This window comes from Podarcis vaucheri, assembly GCF_965113315.1.
Source record: "Podarcis vaucheri genome assembly, chromosome: 6".
NCBI classification, from domain to species: domain Eukaryota; kingdom Metazoa; phylum Chordata; class Lepidosauria; order Squamata; family Lacertidae; genus Podarcis; species Podarcis vaucheri.
Genome location: NC_138764.1, coordinates 63,544,820 through 63,561,920, shown reverse-complemented (window position 1 = coordinate 63,561,920; position 17,101 = coordinate 63,544,820). Strand labels below are relative to the sequence as shown.

The following is a 17,101-nucleotide window of genomic DNA, read 5'->3' as shown; positions in this document are numbered from 1 at the left end:
AGCATAAGATAGGGAAAGTTGGAGAATATTTTGGATGAGACCGGAAAGCAATTTTGTTGAAGACCACATGATGATGACCATGGAGATTATGATGGTCTAGTTGGAAGGATTTTTTTAAAAGTACAATTTTATAGATGTGTAGATTTGAGAGGCTACAAAAACAGCCAAATGAATAGAACCAACCAGGAACAGAGTTGTCACCTAATGAGGTTGGAAGATTTCCTCATTAGGTCCTTTTTTACAGAAGTTGCTATGGCTATCTTTTAATGAATGCTCTTGGGGCAAAGGATTGAACTGAATGAACCAACTCTATAGTACTTTTTACACTTACAGACTGGGAATGTAAAGAGCAATTCTGTGTGTGTTTACTAAAAGATAAGACCCACTTTATTCAATGATACTTAAAGTTGTGTGCATAGGATTGAAGCCGAATGCTGAGATATATCCATTTATCCAGGGCTACCCAGTGAATTAATGGAAATGGTTGCATGTGAACTTGGGGCTTGTAGTAGTGATGTAAACATAATCCATTTTATTACTCACTTTAAGACGCCACACTTTATGGAAGCTATGATGACACTGCTGTTTTCTGAAGCAAATAAACAAATTGTGGATAATATAATCAAGCTCCTAGCCTGATTAAAGATGCAGACATGCCACCCACATGGTACATTTGCTGGAAAAAACATCACTGAACACTGGTATTGAGGCATCTGGTCAAGACCTGTATTTTAAAATGAGCTTAAAAAATATATTTGTAAATGTCTGTATCTTTCATGCCAGGCAGAAACCAGCTGGCTAAGTACTTTGGCAGATGTTTATCTTCCTAAACAGGGCCCCTCTGATTTATAGCATTAGCAGGAGACGAGTACCTCAAAGTTGTAAAAGGAAATTACAGGCTGGGAGCAAAGGTTACAGTGACCATACATATTACAGAATACAATCAAGCTGCAAAAACACAATTAAGAGTTGGTAAATAGTGAGATTTATTGTTTAACAGAAAATAATACTAGGTGCCTCCCATTAGACTTGAGCCATATTTTCATAAGGTTAAAGGGCAAGAGCTAATAGGAACAGCAGCTGGCTTGAAAGGGGGGTGTAAATTTAAGGGGTTGCTTTTGGAAACTGTTTTTACTAAGTTCCTTTCCTTCTAAAAAGCTATATATGTTAATGTATGAAATATATTGGCTTAATGTAATTATGCAAAGGATTTAGAAAGTAATAAATGTTATATTCTTATGTTAGATTCTTATTTCATTGATGGTGTGTGAGAAGGTGAACCCAAGATCTCTGTTTAAGATAAAAATTAAAACCATGAGCCATCTGTTTTAGCCATCTGTTTTGGAGTGAAGGGGTAATAGGGCAATAGGGCAATAGGGCAAAGATGATCTGGTAATTAAGGTGCCTTGTCGAGGCAAATGTAAGATATATGGCTACTTGTCTGCCATTTATGGATAGAAGGAAATATAGCTCTTTGTCTCCCATAAAAGGTAATAGGAAATGGGTGTATCTTTTATGATTGGTTCTAGCAAACAGCCAATAGGAATTTCAACCAGGCTGATTGGACAGAGGCAGCCAAAGGAGGAGCAAGGGGGCTGGGCTGAGGAAATATAAGTGCTGGTCATCAGGGCTGGAGTGGGCAGAGCTTTGGTATCCATATACCACTGTGTCTCTCATTTATTTGTCTGACAAATAAATTATTATTTTAATTTCTCTATTGCTGCGTTGAATATTTCATTCCAGCTAAGCGTTAACCACAAGCAGGGTGCTACAGTATACCTGAGCAATAATATCTGCTATGTGAAGTATGGACCCACCATGTGGGCAGGCCGCAGTCCGGGTCGTCCTCTTATATAGCTGCTGGGATTGACAAGGCATCTGACCCTCACCTGAATCTCATAGCTCTCCTGTAGCTGCCTCTGATTAGTTATCATTTAACTCTTGGGGAAAATAATTAGCATCACATGTCATGCGCATGGAAGTTGCCGAACCAATTAACCAACTAGAAGGATTACTGTTAATAGCGCCCGTTTTCCTATAACTTGATATTGCTGGATAGTTTTGATGAACTGCAAAAGCATTTTTAGTTTGCTTTCTGTTGCCACCTGCAGCCTGCCCAGGCCCATAGTTGTGTATAGGATGTAGCTCTGAAAGGGCCACATAGGGTAAACCACCCAAAAGGTATGCTAAAACAGTCGTCGTAGATACAGCTGTTGTTAGTAACTCAGAGAAGGTTTGGGAACCTTCAAGCTTCCAAGAGGTCCAAAGTTTAACTTCAGAGGACGCTGAGCCATGGTTAAATGCCATGAAGGCTGAACTTGATTCCTTAGAGAGGAACAAGACATGGGAACCTGTTCCAGGCCTGCCCACGCCACAAAAGGTTTACAAAGTTCAGCTATTGCAAAAGTTTTTCAGTGTTAATTTTATGCATTTTTAAAAATCACCATGGTATTTAACAATACAGTGGTACCTTGGGTTAAGAACTTAATTCGTTCTGGAGGTCCGTTCTTAACCTGAAACTGTTCTTAACCTGAAGCATCACTTTAGCTAATGGGGCCTCCAGCTGCCGCTGTGCTGCTACTACACGATTTCTGTTCTCATCCTGAAGCAAAGTTCTTAACCCAAGGTAATATTTCTGGGTTAGCGGAGCCTGTAACCTGAAGTGCCTGTAACCCGAGGTACCACTGTAATATCTTAGTCATCATGCATAAATTGTGCACATAGCTAATAAGCTGCTCCTCATTATCACAAGAGGTTTGCCCTTAACAATGCAGCCTTAAGAAGAAAATATGATACTTTCCCAAAAGGAATACATTATACCAGACAGGGAAGTAAAGTATAATGGTATGCCTGTAACCACTTGGCACTGATCATGTGTATCATCTCTAGCCAAATGGGAATCACACCTGTTTGCCCCACCCCATGTGCTTTCAGTGTACACTTCTGAAAGTGTGTGCACAACTACAAATTTCATCCCTCTGCAGCATCCCTATGCCCTGCTGCACACATGCTATTCAGAGGGTTGCTTGGCCCTCAGGAGTGATTTTAGGGGGCATAGGATAATGTAATGCAGAGAGAAACCAAGAACCCTGCACAAATCAAATTCCACTCATCTATCTATAGCCCATGTTAGTTTACAACACACTCAGTGGATGTTGTTGTTGATTATGATGATGAGAGAGAGAGAGGTGATGGTTTGAGCTAGTGGACTAAGATTAACATTCCAAGACTGCCATCTACTGTAAACGCTATTTAGCAGTGGCCCACCCAGTGTTGGTGAACACTTCAATTTCTTGATGTTGGGCACATTATTTTTAAATTGTAGAGGTTCCTCTATGCTATGAACTGTTTTACATTTGCTTATATATGGCACAAATAAATACAGATTTACATATCTGTGTGTGCAAATGTTCCACCATATATGAAAGGGATAAATTATTACTTGGAATCAACCCGACAAGTTTAAATAAATTCTACTTAGAGTAGACCCATTGGGGAATTCAACATTGCTCTAAGAAGATTGTACCATTAGCGCAAACATTTCTGTTTGCCCATTGGAGCATGCTCCCAAACTGCTGTTCCAGGGATTTTCTGACCCTCCAGAGCAGACTTGGGGGCATGCAAGGGGAAGAGAGAGTTGGAAAAGCCCCTCTGTGCTAGTGGGAGTCATTGCACTGGCTTCTGCTAGTGGAACCAGATAGTTGAATCCAGCCAACTGAAATGAAGGGGCCTAAATTACTCAAATTGCTTAATACATCTACTCTTAGTAGAACTAATGTTCACAACACAGCCCATGCCTTCCCTCCAAAATGGGATCCAAGGCAGCTTACAAAAGGCAATCAGAAGTTGAACAATGGGGCCTGGGCACCCAAACATGCCCTTCTCCTGAAGTGCCATCTGTTCTTGGGCCAGCCTCCCTTGGAAATGTCCATCTGCTGCCATCTTTGTTAAATTGTAGGAGAGGGATTAAAAATAATTTATTTGCCTGTGCTTCTGATTGCACTGTGGCATGATGATCTTCTACTGCTGCTTTGGGATTTAATTGTGCCTCTTTATTTGACTGCTGCCCTTCTGCTATTTTTTTTTTTTTTTTTTGAAACTTGATATTTAATGCAATTCAACATACACACCCCTCTCATGTATGTGGTTTGGATTGAGTGGAGGCAGTGCTTTTTTCCTTAAAAAAATGTTTAGGGGTACTCTCATTTTCCAACTCATATTGAAATATTGCCCCTCAATGAGGCCAAACATAGATCCGAGGAAGCAGGAACAGAAGGGCGAACTCTCGGCCACGTGGCTGTTTAAATGCCGCAAGCCACGCTCCCTAGCCAACCAGACTGTCTGGCTGTGGCCATGACACTACTGGGATTCCCCCTATGGTGCAGCGGACTAGCCACGCCCCCCGCTGGATGCAGGAAGAGTCCAAGGCCTGACTGCAACCCAGCCCACCTCAGAAGGTGACCGGCTTTCACAAAATGTTTAGGGATATGCACATCCTGTGTCCCCCCCAGAAAAAAGCACTGAGTGGAGTCATTCCTTTGGTCATTTCAGCCAGTGCAGCCAGCCTCCCACCAGCACAGACCGTACCCACCCCACCCACTGAATCTGCAGGCATGCAGGATGCTAGCCAGGGGTATCACTGCCAGTGCAGCCCCACAGAAGGCCCTGAAATGGGGTCTGCCCAAGCTACTCTCCCAACTGGCAGTGCCAGCAGAAAGCCAGTTTCAGACCCAATCTACCTCTCCCCACCACCACCTTCTGCTGAGTAACCAGATTGCAGATGCAGCAGTAACTCCACCACTCCACAGAGCTTCATCAGTATTGCACGCCCATGTTGTGTTGTTAATTTATTCTGGATCTCAGCTAGGGTATTTTGGCAAGTTAAAAGGTGGGTTGTCATTTCTAAACAGAGTGATATTGTTATTGTTATACCAGACTCCTCTAAATTCCTGGGCCCAGTAGAGGTTAGAATTTAATCAAGGCAATTGTTAATACAGTATATAAGATAGGCCAATTTTCTGAGCAGAAAAACAACTGAGATTATGGGCCATTAGAAGGACAAAAGGAAGGTGCTAAGCCATTAAGAAAGCCATTAAGACAGCAAGGGCTCTGTACTAGATGTCAAGCGATTGGGAACCCTCCTGCTCAGAAGAACAAAATAAAGGGTTTAGAGTTGGCTGGGATGTGACCTGGAGGGGAAAGGTTGCAGTCTGGTAAAGGCAGCAAGCTGGAGAGAGGATTAGACCCATGGCTGGTGTCTATTTGAATCCAAGGCTGCAGCTATAGGAGAAACAAGACCCTCTTGTTTCTGTTAATGCTGTGAAACCCTGCATCGTAGGCTCAGGTTATGTAAATAAACACATATCCTAAAGACACCACAGTCTCCACTGTGCCTCACTTCCAAAAGGAAACATGGACCGTGAGTAAGCACACCTGGAACCTCTGGAATCTTGCATCACTCAAAGATTGGGATAACATGCAACACTATTAATTTGGGCAGAATTCAGCCTAAATTAAGATACTGTTTATTATTATTATTTGTTTGTTTTTCTGTGATGGAATGGGGGGCAGAATACACAGAATTCCTGGGCAATTTCACATCTAAGCAATCACCACACTGAGACTGGACTGGGGAGGGATGCTTAGCATGCTGAAGGTTTAATCTTTGACATCTCCAATTATTATTATTATTATTATTATTATTATTATTATTATTATTTGTATACTGCCCTTCATCCAAATTTCCGAGAGCAGGAATTGTGAAATACTGTCCGCCTGGAAATCTAAAGAATCTCTACCAGTCAGAGTAGACAGTGCTGGGCTAGATAAAGAAAACTTCCTCTGTTGCTAGTATTAACTTTAACAAAATTGCTGCATCGTATGCCTTTGGATTATGCCCTCCCCATTTTCAAGTCCCTTTGGTGATTCCCTCCTATGCACGAGCCTATGTTGGGTGAGCTACATTTAGCTCCATGACATCTTGCCCAGGGACATAAAAAGTCACATCTTCTTCTTTAAATTTATCATGAATGAAAGTAAGAACACCCAGCCAACATATTTTACCAAAAAGACATCAGCACAAACATACTTTAGCCATGCCTGGTAGATTTTATTTGTAGGCAAAGGGGTCTGCTGTGGACCACAAGACTACATTATTTTAATCATCTCTCCTTGATGGAAACCACCTGTTAATATTTAAGGGTAGTTGCAGCACTTGCAGCTGTCATTGAAAACCAATCCAGCTGCACAGCTGAAACTGTGAGTCTGATGGTTAGCGCATATGTAGAATTTGGTCTTGTCTTCTGGGTCCGCATGGATACCATCCGGTTGGTTGGCACAAAAGTTACCAGGCACTGGGGGCCCCACAGTTGTAGTTGCAGGAGGAGGAGTAGGGTCTCCTCCTCCTCCTCCGTTAGTTGTAGTAGTAGTTGTGGAAGGGGTTGGAGTTACACCACCAGGGCAGTCTGGCACAATAGGCTCTAAAATTAATATTTAACAACACAGTGAGAAAATCATATTCCTATGGAATCATACTAAAGGACTAAGCCACCCAGGGAAGGTGTGTTTATGCAAACAGGTCATATCAATTTAGATACAAAGAAATAAATAAGAAAGTGCTCCCAGGCAAAGCTCATTGTGTGCATATGTAAACCAAAGATGTCCAGTCTACTTGCCTTCTTCAAATGCTATTCATTTCATTGAGGTACATGATCAACTAGGGGCTGACCTGCACTTCACATGGGAGACAGGCTTAAGGCTTGGGAATTTGTGACTCCCATTGAACACAGAACCCTGTAAAGGAATTCTGTATGTTCATAATTATATGGGATCATATGATCATATTATATGAGATCATATGATGGATATATCAAGGGGAATCCCCAACTCGGTGTTGCTTATTTCCACTGTTTGTTTACAGGCATGGTCCTCTTCTCACACTTTAGAAAATGGCTTCATGATTGATTGATTGATTGATTGATGGATTGATTCACAACATTTACCGGTATATGCTGCTTGATTGTAATAAAACCATTAATGAATTTAATTACAAATAAATAAAGTATTAAAATGATCAACAAATTTGGCGGTAGCGCGCTTCTACGCAGATGACAGAAGCTGCTTCCAGGCATGCACAAATCATGGCAAACCCAGTGTTTACTTCCAGGTTTGCTGCGGACGCAACTTGGAACGTCCGTGAGACAAGGCATATGTAAGTCGAGGTTCCACTGTATAGCATATATTCAACACAAAAAACAGCGACATTTTGTTGTTGACAAAGGACAGCTGGACATATAAAGGGCCCCATTACCATCAGTAGCTTAGGGCCTCATCAAACCTAAATCTGGCCCTATGTGGAATCATTCTGAGGTTAAAATAATCCCAGGATATTATGTCCAAAGTATGAGAAGCCCAGGGAATGCAACATAAAAAAATAAAGGGAAACCTTGCTCCATTCCGCACTGCCAATGTGAGTGTCCTTGTGTGAGCAGCAGAGGCGTAGCAAAGCGTGTTCTCCAATAAATGAGAGCACGTGTTGCGGTGTGGGCCACCAGGCCAGGCCTCTTGTTGCCAGGCAGGTTAATAGTTGTTGCCTGGCATCATGATTGGGTAACCGGGTTGCTGGGGCAAATTGTATGTTGCAAATTGGGTGGGTGGGACCATAGTCTTTAAATATCGGTGCACTGTGGTTTCTCTTTCTCTTTGCAGAGTCAAAATAAAAAAATTCCTTAAAGTAGCACCTTAAAGACCAACTAAGTTAGTTCTTGGTATGAGCCTTCGTGTGCATGCACACTTCTTCAGATACCTCCTTCTTTTTCGTGTGCATGCACACGAAAGCTCATACCTAGAACTAACTTAGTTGGTCTTTAAGGTGCTACTTTAAGGAATTTTTTTTATTTTGACTATGGCAGACCAACACGGCTACCTATCTGTCTTTGCAGAGTGCATCGGATCACCCGCCCGCCCGCCCTCTTTCCGGTTGACCTTGCTTTGCCTGTCATGGGGTCGTCTGCTTTGGAGCAGGGGCCTAGTAGGAATTTTGCCACTTGGTGATTGGCTGTGCCATTTGGTTTTTGCCTACTGCTCAGCAATTTGTCACAACTTGTAAGGTTGCGGTTAGGCATTGGTTATAATATGCTGGTGGTGGAGGGGTCAGGCTGGGCCTGCCCCTCCTATTGCGCTGAAGGGAATTCCGTTAAAGGAATCCTGGGGCTTGCCATGATTTCGTCCAATCCCTGTTATGGGACCAGGGCCGCCCAATCCCTGTTATGGGAATCCTTGTTATAGGACCGGGCAGGCAAGCTTTCGGGGAGCTGCTGGGGTGAGCGGCGTGGGTCCGACGCTTAGCTCAAATGACCCCCAAGTTTGACTTTCTCTTCTACTGGCTACCGATCGGACCTCGGGATGTCAGTTCTGTCCCAGGTGGGGGGACAGATAGTCATAACCAATGTCTAAGCAACCACTCACTGATTTTGTATTTTAATAAAGTTGTGGCCAAAATAGTGCCCAAAAACCAAAACAAAAATTACGTGTTATGTGTGAAGTTATTTGAGGGGTGGCCTGGGGACCTACACACGCAATTGTGCTAAGATCCTGACATTGCTGCTGTGCAAGGTCACCAGTTATGACCACGTGCCAGAGACTGAATCCTTAAGCATTCACACTGTTTCTGGTGATTTAGGAGCAGTGTATAACTATTCCTAGTCTTGGAGCCATATTGGAAGCATTATTTAAACAGTAAGTCAAATATTCTATTTACTTAACCATGCCTATTTACTTAACAATAACATAACTGAGCAGGAATAAGTTTTCCAAGTGTCCTAGATCATTGAACAAAGGAGTTACAGATGGAAACTTCAGTGGGAAACCGCTGAACTATAGTTTATCAGGCAATTCATTTCTGTCACTTGTATCTTAAACTGAGATTAAGTTAATGCCAGGGTGTCATCACGATCACTGCCGCCTTGCTAATTTGTCACTGTCACTATCTTGCTTTCAGGTAATCAACACAGTCTGTTCTTTCTGCATTTCATTTTCCTCTTACCTCAGTCCTCTACATTCCCACCATCACCCTTTTTGTTTGTATATCTGTTTGCTACTTCATGCAACTCATGCCATGAACTGTATCCATCCCATGAACACTTCTGCCATAGGAAATTTGCTCATCTTTAAGATGCCACAAGATCCTAACATGGCTACCCTTCTGGAAACAGCTTACCATTTGATTCAAGAAGTCTCTTCAGCTCATTTATTAAAGGATATTTTCCTTCATTACAGAATGTACCCAGAAAATCATCCAGATCAATTGCCCAAACCATGGCACCTCCAAAATTGTTCTCTTTCAGGTATTTGACCTGGCAAAAAACAAAACAAAGCTCTATTTAATAAAAAATTCCACAGCATTTTTCCTTTTCATTTCATATCTGTTACTCAAACCACTTCTTATTTGGACAGCGATAATTCACATCTTTGCTAAATCCCATGTCAGTTCAAACATGCAGTCCACGTATGTCCTAATTTTAGGGAAATGGTAAAAAGAAAATGAAACACATTCATCTTACTTTGTATTTGTAGCTGCAAATGTCATCATATCCAACCCATTCATTACCCTTGTAGGTATATGGAACTTTCTGGTCATCAATCCATTCTTTTGTGGCAGTTTTTAAAAATGTGCAAATCTGTGAAAACATTACAAAAAATAATAATCAATCTGCAATTCATAATACCAGAGGACATCATTGTGGGCTCAGCTTTGGCCCCTGTTTTGTGCTGCTTCAGGCACCTAAAAACTAATAAGGGTTAGCGTTTCCTGAGAAGGATTTTCTCTCATATCAGAGCATCCCCTGACACATCTATCTCTGAATGGCCACATTTTTCTAAGGCCTTGATCTGAACCTCTGTGTAGAGTAAATCATTAATATTTCAAACTGGACCTCTAGAACAAATCTAAAAAGAGGGTGTGGACCTGGAAACAGAGGTTAAGAAAAGCAAGCCACAGCTAAACACCTATTATTGAGCACAAGAAATCACATTTGATAAGGTAAATGTCTGATATTGTTTAAAATGCTGGCATAAGCATGATAGCTATAGAGAGAAACATTTATGACAAAACTATTGTAGTCCGGTTCTCTAATTGGGTGTTTAAATAATCTAAGACCGAGTATAGCATGTGGGGAGGGGTGGCCTTCCAATAATGCCACTACTTGGGAACATGTGCCAGCACTGTGAGAACATGCAATCCATTAGTTTATCAGTCTTAGTCCATGCCAACTGCACTATGTGGTAGTCCTCTCATATTGCATGGGACATTATTAGCGGACCTGTTGCCATTAAGCAATGTTGCAAGAGCACAAGATGGCGACAGGACATGGAATGCTAAGTCTTTCAGCTCCAACTAAGGATACTTCCACATTCATCCTTTCCTCTAGAATTGCCATTTAATTAATTTCTTAATAAGATGCTGTTGTTCCAGGTTGTCCAACATACGCAGAGAAAGTGTTTATTAAAGCAAGCAGTTGTTGAGTTGTTTTACAGCAGACAAGGAGCCTTGCTTACTCCTAGGTCTCTGGGCTTCTTCCTACTACTCACCTCTACAGGAAGCTCCTTCTTCAAGTACTCCCCCTTTGACCCAGGAACTAAACATATACACAGTCATATCGCATTTAGCCTGACAAGCGGAGCGGAGCTTGAAAGAGAGTTGCGCAAGAGAGTTACCTCATAGTAGGCCCAGAAGCCTGCCTCGCGGGTGTAAGGGCCGGCAGAGCCAGCCCCAGATACAGGTGCGCAAACACCTGTATCTGATGAAGTAAGCCTGAAAGTGCGCCCATAGGTGGGGAATCCCATAAGCAGCTTTTCAGCTGGGACACCATTGTCCTTCCAGTATTGCATGGCATAATCCTGAGGAAAAGGGGAATGGTGGAATTAGGACTCTGTATATTCATCTGTCTCGTGAAAAACGCACAATAATAGCATTTCTTGGATCAGGAGGCTTTACTTACACAGTTGAAATACCTTAAATCACCCTGGTCTTTGGATCCCACATACAATGGGCTGTTGTGTCCTGTGCAGGTATCCCAACCACCATGGAAGTCATATGTCATTACACTGATGAAATCTAAAAGTCTGGAATAAATCAAACAAAACCATTGCTATAGCTAGTACATGGTTTCTTACAGACAACTTTGTTTTAAGCAGTGAGCTGGGGACTACCAGTGGGCCTCGGACCACTTTTAGGTGGGCCTCAGTGCCACAGTACCTCCTCACTTACCCACCTTGTGCCCCTGCCCCCTTAGCTATGCTGTAGTTTTTGGCTGGGCCAGTGCCAACACCTGCAGCTCCTCACATAGTGGTCAGGACACAGATGTTCGGGAGCAAGGAAGAAAAGGAGATCTCTCTCCTATGTGGGGAAAGGGCAAGAGGAGGTGCTGAAGACAGAAGACAAATATTTAGAAAAATAAATAAACTGGGAACAGAGAAGAGGATAAGAGAGGGAAGATGCTCTAGGAGGAAGTAAATGTCAAAGGGGTAGAGAGGAAAGGTGAAAGAAACTCACAGTTTGGAGAGGAATGGGGTACAAGTGAAATGTGATAGAAGAGTGGGAGAAGAAAGGCAACACAAGAGTAAAAAAAAATACTTTGAGCAGCATGTGGACAAGCAGAAGGGAAAATATAAAATCAAAAGCTGTCTTCACTCAGCACTTCTGGATTAGCAGATTCTGCCCAAAACAGGGACTCCGAGTTACAAAACCTCCAGAGCTTATGTCTGTACTTAGCTCGAAGAAGGCTGAACTATGGAATTCCTTGCCACAAGAAAATAATTGTGGAGAAGAATTTATCAATTTCAAGAGAGTGATTAGATATCAGCAGAAAATGGTGTTGATATTTGCCAGCTTACTAGGCCAAGCTCCACCACCAATATGTGACTGGCTCTGGCTCTGAGCCAAGGTGGGCCTTGGTAGTTTTCAGTTATCTCAAGTGATGCCCTGGGGTAAAAAATATGAGAACCCCTCTCATGGAGTAATGACATAAGAAACGCTGGGAAATCCAATACCAGGCTATGGTATGACTCTATAATCTTCCTAGGTTTTCATCAGTGACACTGGTACTTAACTGCACAAAATGGACATTCTACCACTGATTTAGGAACAGAGTTGAAATCCTCATTTGAGCTTCCTGGTACTTACTGTCCTATTGCAGCAATTTCATATCCAGCATCAATGGTCCCTTTGCCAGCAGAAACTGCTGCTGTGATCAAAAGCCTTTTCCCATTACATTTACTGTTCTCAAAGGCAGCCAGCATTTCCTATGGAGAGATACAGTATTTAGAATTATGTCAAACCTTACTGTTGTTTCTCATGAGTATCTATTATTCACACATTTCTATAGGAGACATTGAAACAGCCCCTTCCCATTGCTTCTCATAAAATCTTGCATGGTTTTTTTTTAAAAAAAACTTCTAAATTTGTTAACATGTTACATAAATATATGGTTATTTCACCAGTCACCTTATTGGCATGTATGTCTTTTTTTTTAAGTTGTCAAACACCACTTTGATCTACAGACATCTTGTACATAAATGTTAGAACATTCCACACTATTAACTTGCTGGACATTTGTTGCATTCATTCCAGTGCATTTCCCTGCACTGAAAACATAATATTTTTGTACGGGGGGGGGGGAATGAGTTTCTTGTCCCAAGACGTGCTTCCATTCCTTTTCTGAATTGTGAGTGAAACGTAATAGTGCAAGAGCCATACCTATTGACTGATTTACTTTTTTGCACAATTACTGATGAGCAACATGACTACCCACCCAAACCAATTTGTGAACTTTTCTTAGAGCTGCTGTTATTTAAAATGACAGAGCCTTGTGGGACTTCTCTTCCTCCATCTGTCTTCTCCTGTCACTATGTGAGCAGGACTGGGGAGGAAAGGCCTAGGGCCATTTGAGAACCCATCACAGGCCACATCCAGCTCAGAAGTCAGAGGTTCCCTACTCCTGCCTTAAAGATTAACAGACTAGCGTCCTGTGGTGCCACTGAACTCTCTTCCATTGTTTTCTGCAAGTGACCAACATGCCTACACCCATTTAAGTCATTATTATTACTAAGTTATTGGTCATGCCCTGTTGCTTATATTTTAGCTGCTGATGCTGCTATTCTTTTAAATCCTTGGAGGAAGAGTGTCACCTGTTGTACAGTGTGCAGCTCTGGTGTAGCAGTGCTAATCTAACAATTGTGTTGTTTAAAGTGACAAAAGCCAGAAAGGCTACAAAATATTATGCCAAAAATATTTTGTCCCAATCATTTAAGCTTTCGCGCAGGACATAAATCCGGCGTAGTGAATAACTGCACATAAACTTTATGTACAACTGTAAGACATAAGGAAAGTGTGGTTTCAAAGGGGTTTTGGGAATAAAACATTACTGCTGATTTTCTGAAGCACAGATTGTGGGGGATTATCAAAACTAGTGTCTTGGTTTCTCACCCGAATCAGGATTGTGAAGCGTTGCTTGTCTTCGGGAGGACTTCCCCTCGATCCTGGGTATTCAAAGTCCAGGTCAATCCCATCAAACCCAAACTTACAAAGATATTCAATCACTGAATCAATGAAGATTTTTCGATTGGTAGCTGAGGCAACCATTTCAGTGAACCTAGGAAGAGGGGATTCTTAGATAGTTTCCCACATGCCCTTGCATGCCATTTAGATATCATTCCCTTTTTATTAAACAAAATATATTATGCTGTTTAATGTATGTATGTTCTCTTTTGCAACTGATATCACACATACTCCCATAATCAGGAGTATGTATAAAGCACAGTGAAAGATTAGTAGTGAATGCACAATTTACACCCTAAGAATTGCATCAAATTTGTTCCCTTACTTAATGCATGCTGCTATGTACTTTATAAACTTTATCACAACCATGTTGGAGCCACTTCTCCAAGACCATCTCCCACACAGCTCAAGTAATGTTAAAATGGCCCTATCACTGGTCAGAGGTCTGATCATATAGACCTTTCCCATGTAACTGGCATTCCTTCCTGGCAAAGCATTGATTCCTTGACTGAAGTCCATGCAATCAGTCCCCACTCATAGGGTTGAGTCCTTTAAATGTTGCTCTAGTCATGCAGATGTTGCCCATGGGCAAGCGACTTGTGAAACATGTAAGAGGAACCCAGTAGAAGTATGACAGTTGGACATTCCCTCATGCTCAGAAGTCAGAAGGAAGGCTAAGTAGGACAGGTCAGGCAGAGGAAGTTCCCTGTACCCTCGATAGCTTCCTCTGGTTAGCCATATCAGATTAAGTTGTGCAAATGAAAGAAATATATGCAAATATGTCCATTTTGTAATAATTTATACAGAACTCAGAATTATTGGCATAGAACTAGATTATCATAGCACAAAATTGTGATTTGTTGCTTTTGTGTTTTTATTTAGAACACAGCATACACAGTTCTGCAGGTATCATGTCAATTATCATTCACTTTTTATTGACCCTATTCCTAGATAACAAGGTCACTGGAACCCCTCATCAAAAGTTACTTTTACCCTGCTGGGGTGGTTTGTTATCACAACCCATACCTTATTTCTCAATCAGTGTCAGAATTTAATTTCAGATCATTGCTTGTCAATAGCTATCACTGTGGCCTGAACCTTATGTCTGCTTTCGTTTCAAATGCTCAACAGGAACACACTCTATGGGTTCAGAGTCTTAATACTGTCACAATTTAGTATGTATGTGGAAAGGATACTCACTTCTGTGTGCCAAAATTCCAGCCTCCAATAGCTAGCAGTGTGACAAGATTGGGGTTGCTGTAAAACATGTAAGAGAATATCAGTCTAGAAACTTGCATGGTGATTCCAGAGTCAAAAGTGGAATGTTAAAGGAATGTTGAGATGCTGAAGGCACAAAGTTGCCTATTATTATTATTATTATTATTATTATTATTATTATTATTATTATTTCTGTTATTTCAAAATCTCTTGCAACAATTTCTTGAAATTGAAATTTTTAAAAAGGATCCATGTTACATGCTTGTACAAATAGACAGGGCTTCTTCAGATGACCTATTGATTCATCTTGATTTGCTTGCATGAAGCTTACATGGTAATTAGACTATGGGCCTCTCCAGATGTGTTTGTTATTGTGCATTCGTGATTATTTGTGCTCACGTTTGCATCAAAACAGTTATATGTGATTCCGTCTTCAATACTATTTGCACCTCCATACATGTTTGGAAAATCACCCGTTTTCAAATCATTCTGGAGAAAGAAAATACTGACCTGTTCTTAAGTGCTTGAAATTCAGGGAAGAGCCTGTCCTCATCATTCCATTCATAAGGGGCAATCTTATGTTGATTCATAGTGGCAAAGGCATATATCAAATGAGTACAGAGATTTGGATCAATGTTGTTTGGGAAGTATTTGGCCGGCTCTGGCCTATACTGAGACCAGTTGGTGAAATAGCACACTAGTTTGTAGGCAGAACCTGAAAAGGGGTGAAACGAAGATGAGCAACATTTGCAGGGCTCATTTTCATCCTTGCTGTCATTGTGCCTTATACAACTATGCTATAAAAACTATTCTAGCTAGTAAAATAGCCACTCGCTGCAAATTAGCCCTTGTTGGGCATTTCCCCCATCCACCTCCCACTGCCCACACAGGGAAGGTGTCTGTAAAAGGGGACCTCCTTGTGAATATTATCTCTCCCTGCTCAGAGTTCCAAAACAGGGAGATTTTGTGCATGTATACCAGGCTCTCCTTTACAGATGTCCGTCTCCCCCCTCCAAAAAAAAATGCATGGATTGGCAGAAGGGCTACTTTGTTTCAGAATTGGAGGGTTTTAAAAGTGTTGTACAAAGTTGGAAAAATACAGGGAGCCTTTATATTTTCCTTAGTGGGTGGGAAAATAGCTAGGCATGACTATTTTCAAAGATGAACAGGTGGAAGGGTTAAACATCCCCTTTTCCTACCATGTATCTCATGCAAGACTGTACTGTGATTTTTTTAAAAAAATGAACAACTGGAGGAATAATCACATATGGTTTGAAATAACTCCACCATCCTTCAGGGTAGTCTAGTCTCCTTCTCATTGATCCTACTGAGCTTCCAAAGTTGTTTCCCTATGGCATCCTCATGCCAAAATATCTATAAACTATACTTTTAAAGAGCTTTATCCCTTCCAGACACGTTAATGCTGTAATAGTCATTTGTTACCCAAGCAGTCATATTCACTGTGTGACCCCTTGTGGACTATAACAGCATAGTGAATATGGCTGGTTTAAACACTCTGCCTCACTAGAAAGCCACCCTTACTTTAGTCTCATTAACCATATAGGGAAAGTTTCTCACCAAGCTGCAGCTGCAGCAGAACCGCCAAACCTGCAAAAGAAAAGCGAACGTCTTAGAAACAGATAAAAATATTTTCATCGGTATGTAGAGTTGAATCAAAATGGAGGGGCCATGCTTCACACAATGCACCACCTGTGCGATGAACCAGCACCACCCTATACCCACTTTTAGGGTTATTTTTAGGATTCTGCCGCAAGGCAGAACAGAATAGTTCACCAAAAGCATTCCCTTCACTCTGATTCGGCTTTGTAACATCACTGTGTAGTCAAACCCAGCTGATTACTGTACCTGGCATCACCAAGAAGCCTGAGTTTCCAACCGTCTCTCTGATTTGGCTTCACGGTATCATCACATAGCTATATTTAAGTGACTGAATGATGACATGATGAGATAGTGTTATCTAAGTGTTTTCTAAGTAGATTCTGACTACCTGGGATCACCTCAGGAAGATGCCTTCTTTCAAAAATATTGGAGAAATCCCACTCTCAGTAGCTCCACATTTCCCCCATACATTTTATGTTGGCACAAATTTGGCATAACTCTAATAACAAGAGTTCCAAAGCATGTGACAGCATTTTGAACATTATTGCTCATTCTCAGAAGACAATACTGTGAAACCTTTTCTAGAACATTCACTCTATGGCTATTAAGACCAACTCTGTAGGAAACCTCTGTCCTTCCTAACAATTGTAGTAGGAAGCTTGAAAACTGCAAGGTATACTCACCAAAGCACAACAGACCCTTCCCCAT

General features: G+C 41.5%; 1 protein-coding gene across 1 annotated transcript; it reads right to left on the bottom strand.

The window, feature by feature from the left end:
- Window positions 1-6,116: 6,116 nt before the first annotated feature.
- On the bottom strand, window positions 6,117-17,101 carry LOC309534787 (acidic mammalian chitinase-like; the record flags this gene model as incomplete). Its single annotated transcript, XM_082227174.1, has 11 exons — window positions 6,117-6,479; window positions 9,218-9,353; window positions 9,561-9,677; window positions 10,714-10,896; window positions 10,998-11,121; window positions 12,182-12,300; window positions 13,484-13,649; window positions 14,756-14,812; window positions 15,284-15,488; window positions 16,352-16,381; window positions 17,077-17,101. The coding sequence occupies 11 exons, from the start codon at window positions 17,099-17,101 to the stop codon at window positions 6,196-6,198; spliced, it is 1,446 nt and encodes a 481-aa protein (XP_082083300.1). The 3' UTR covers window positions 6,117-6,195.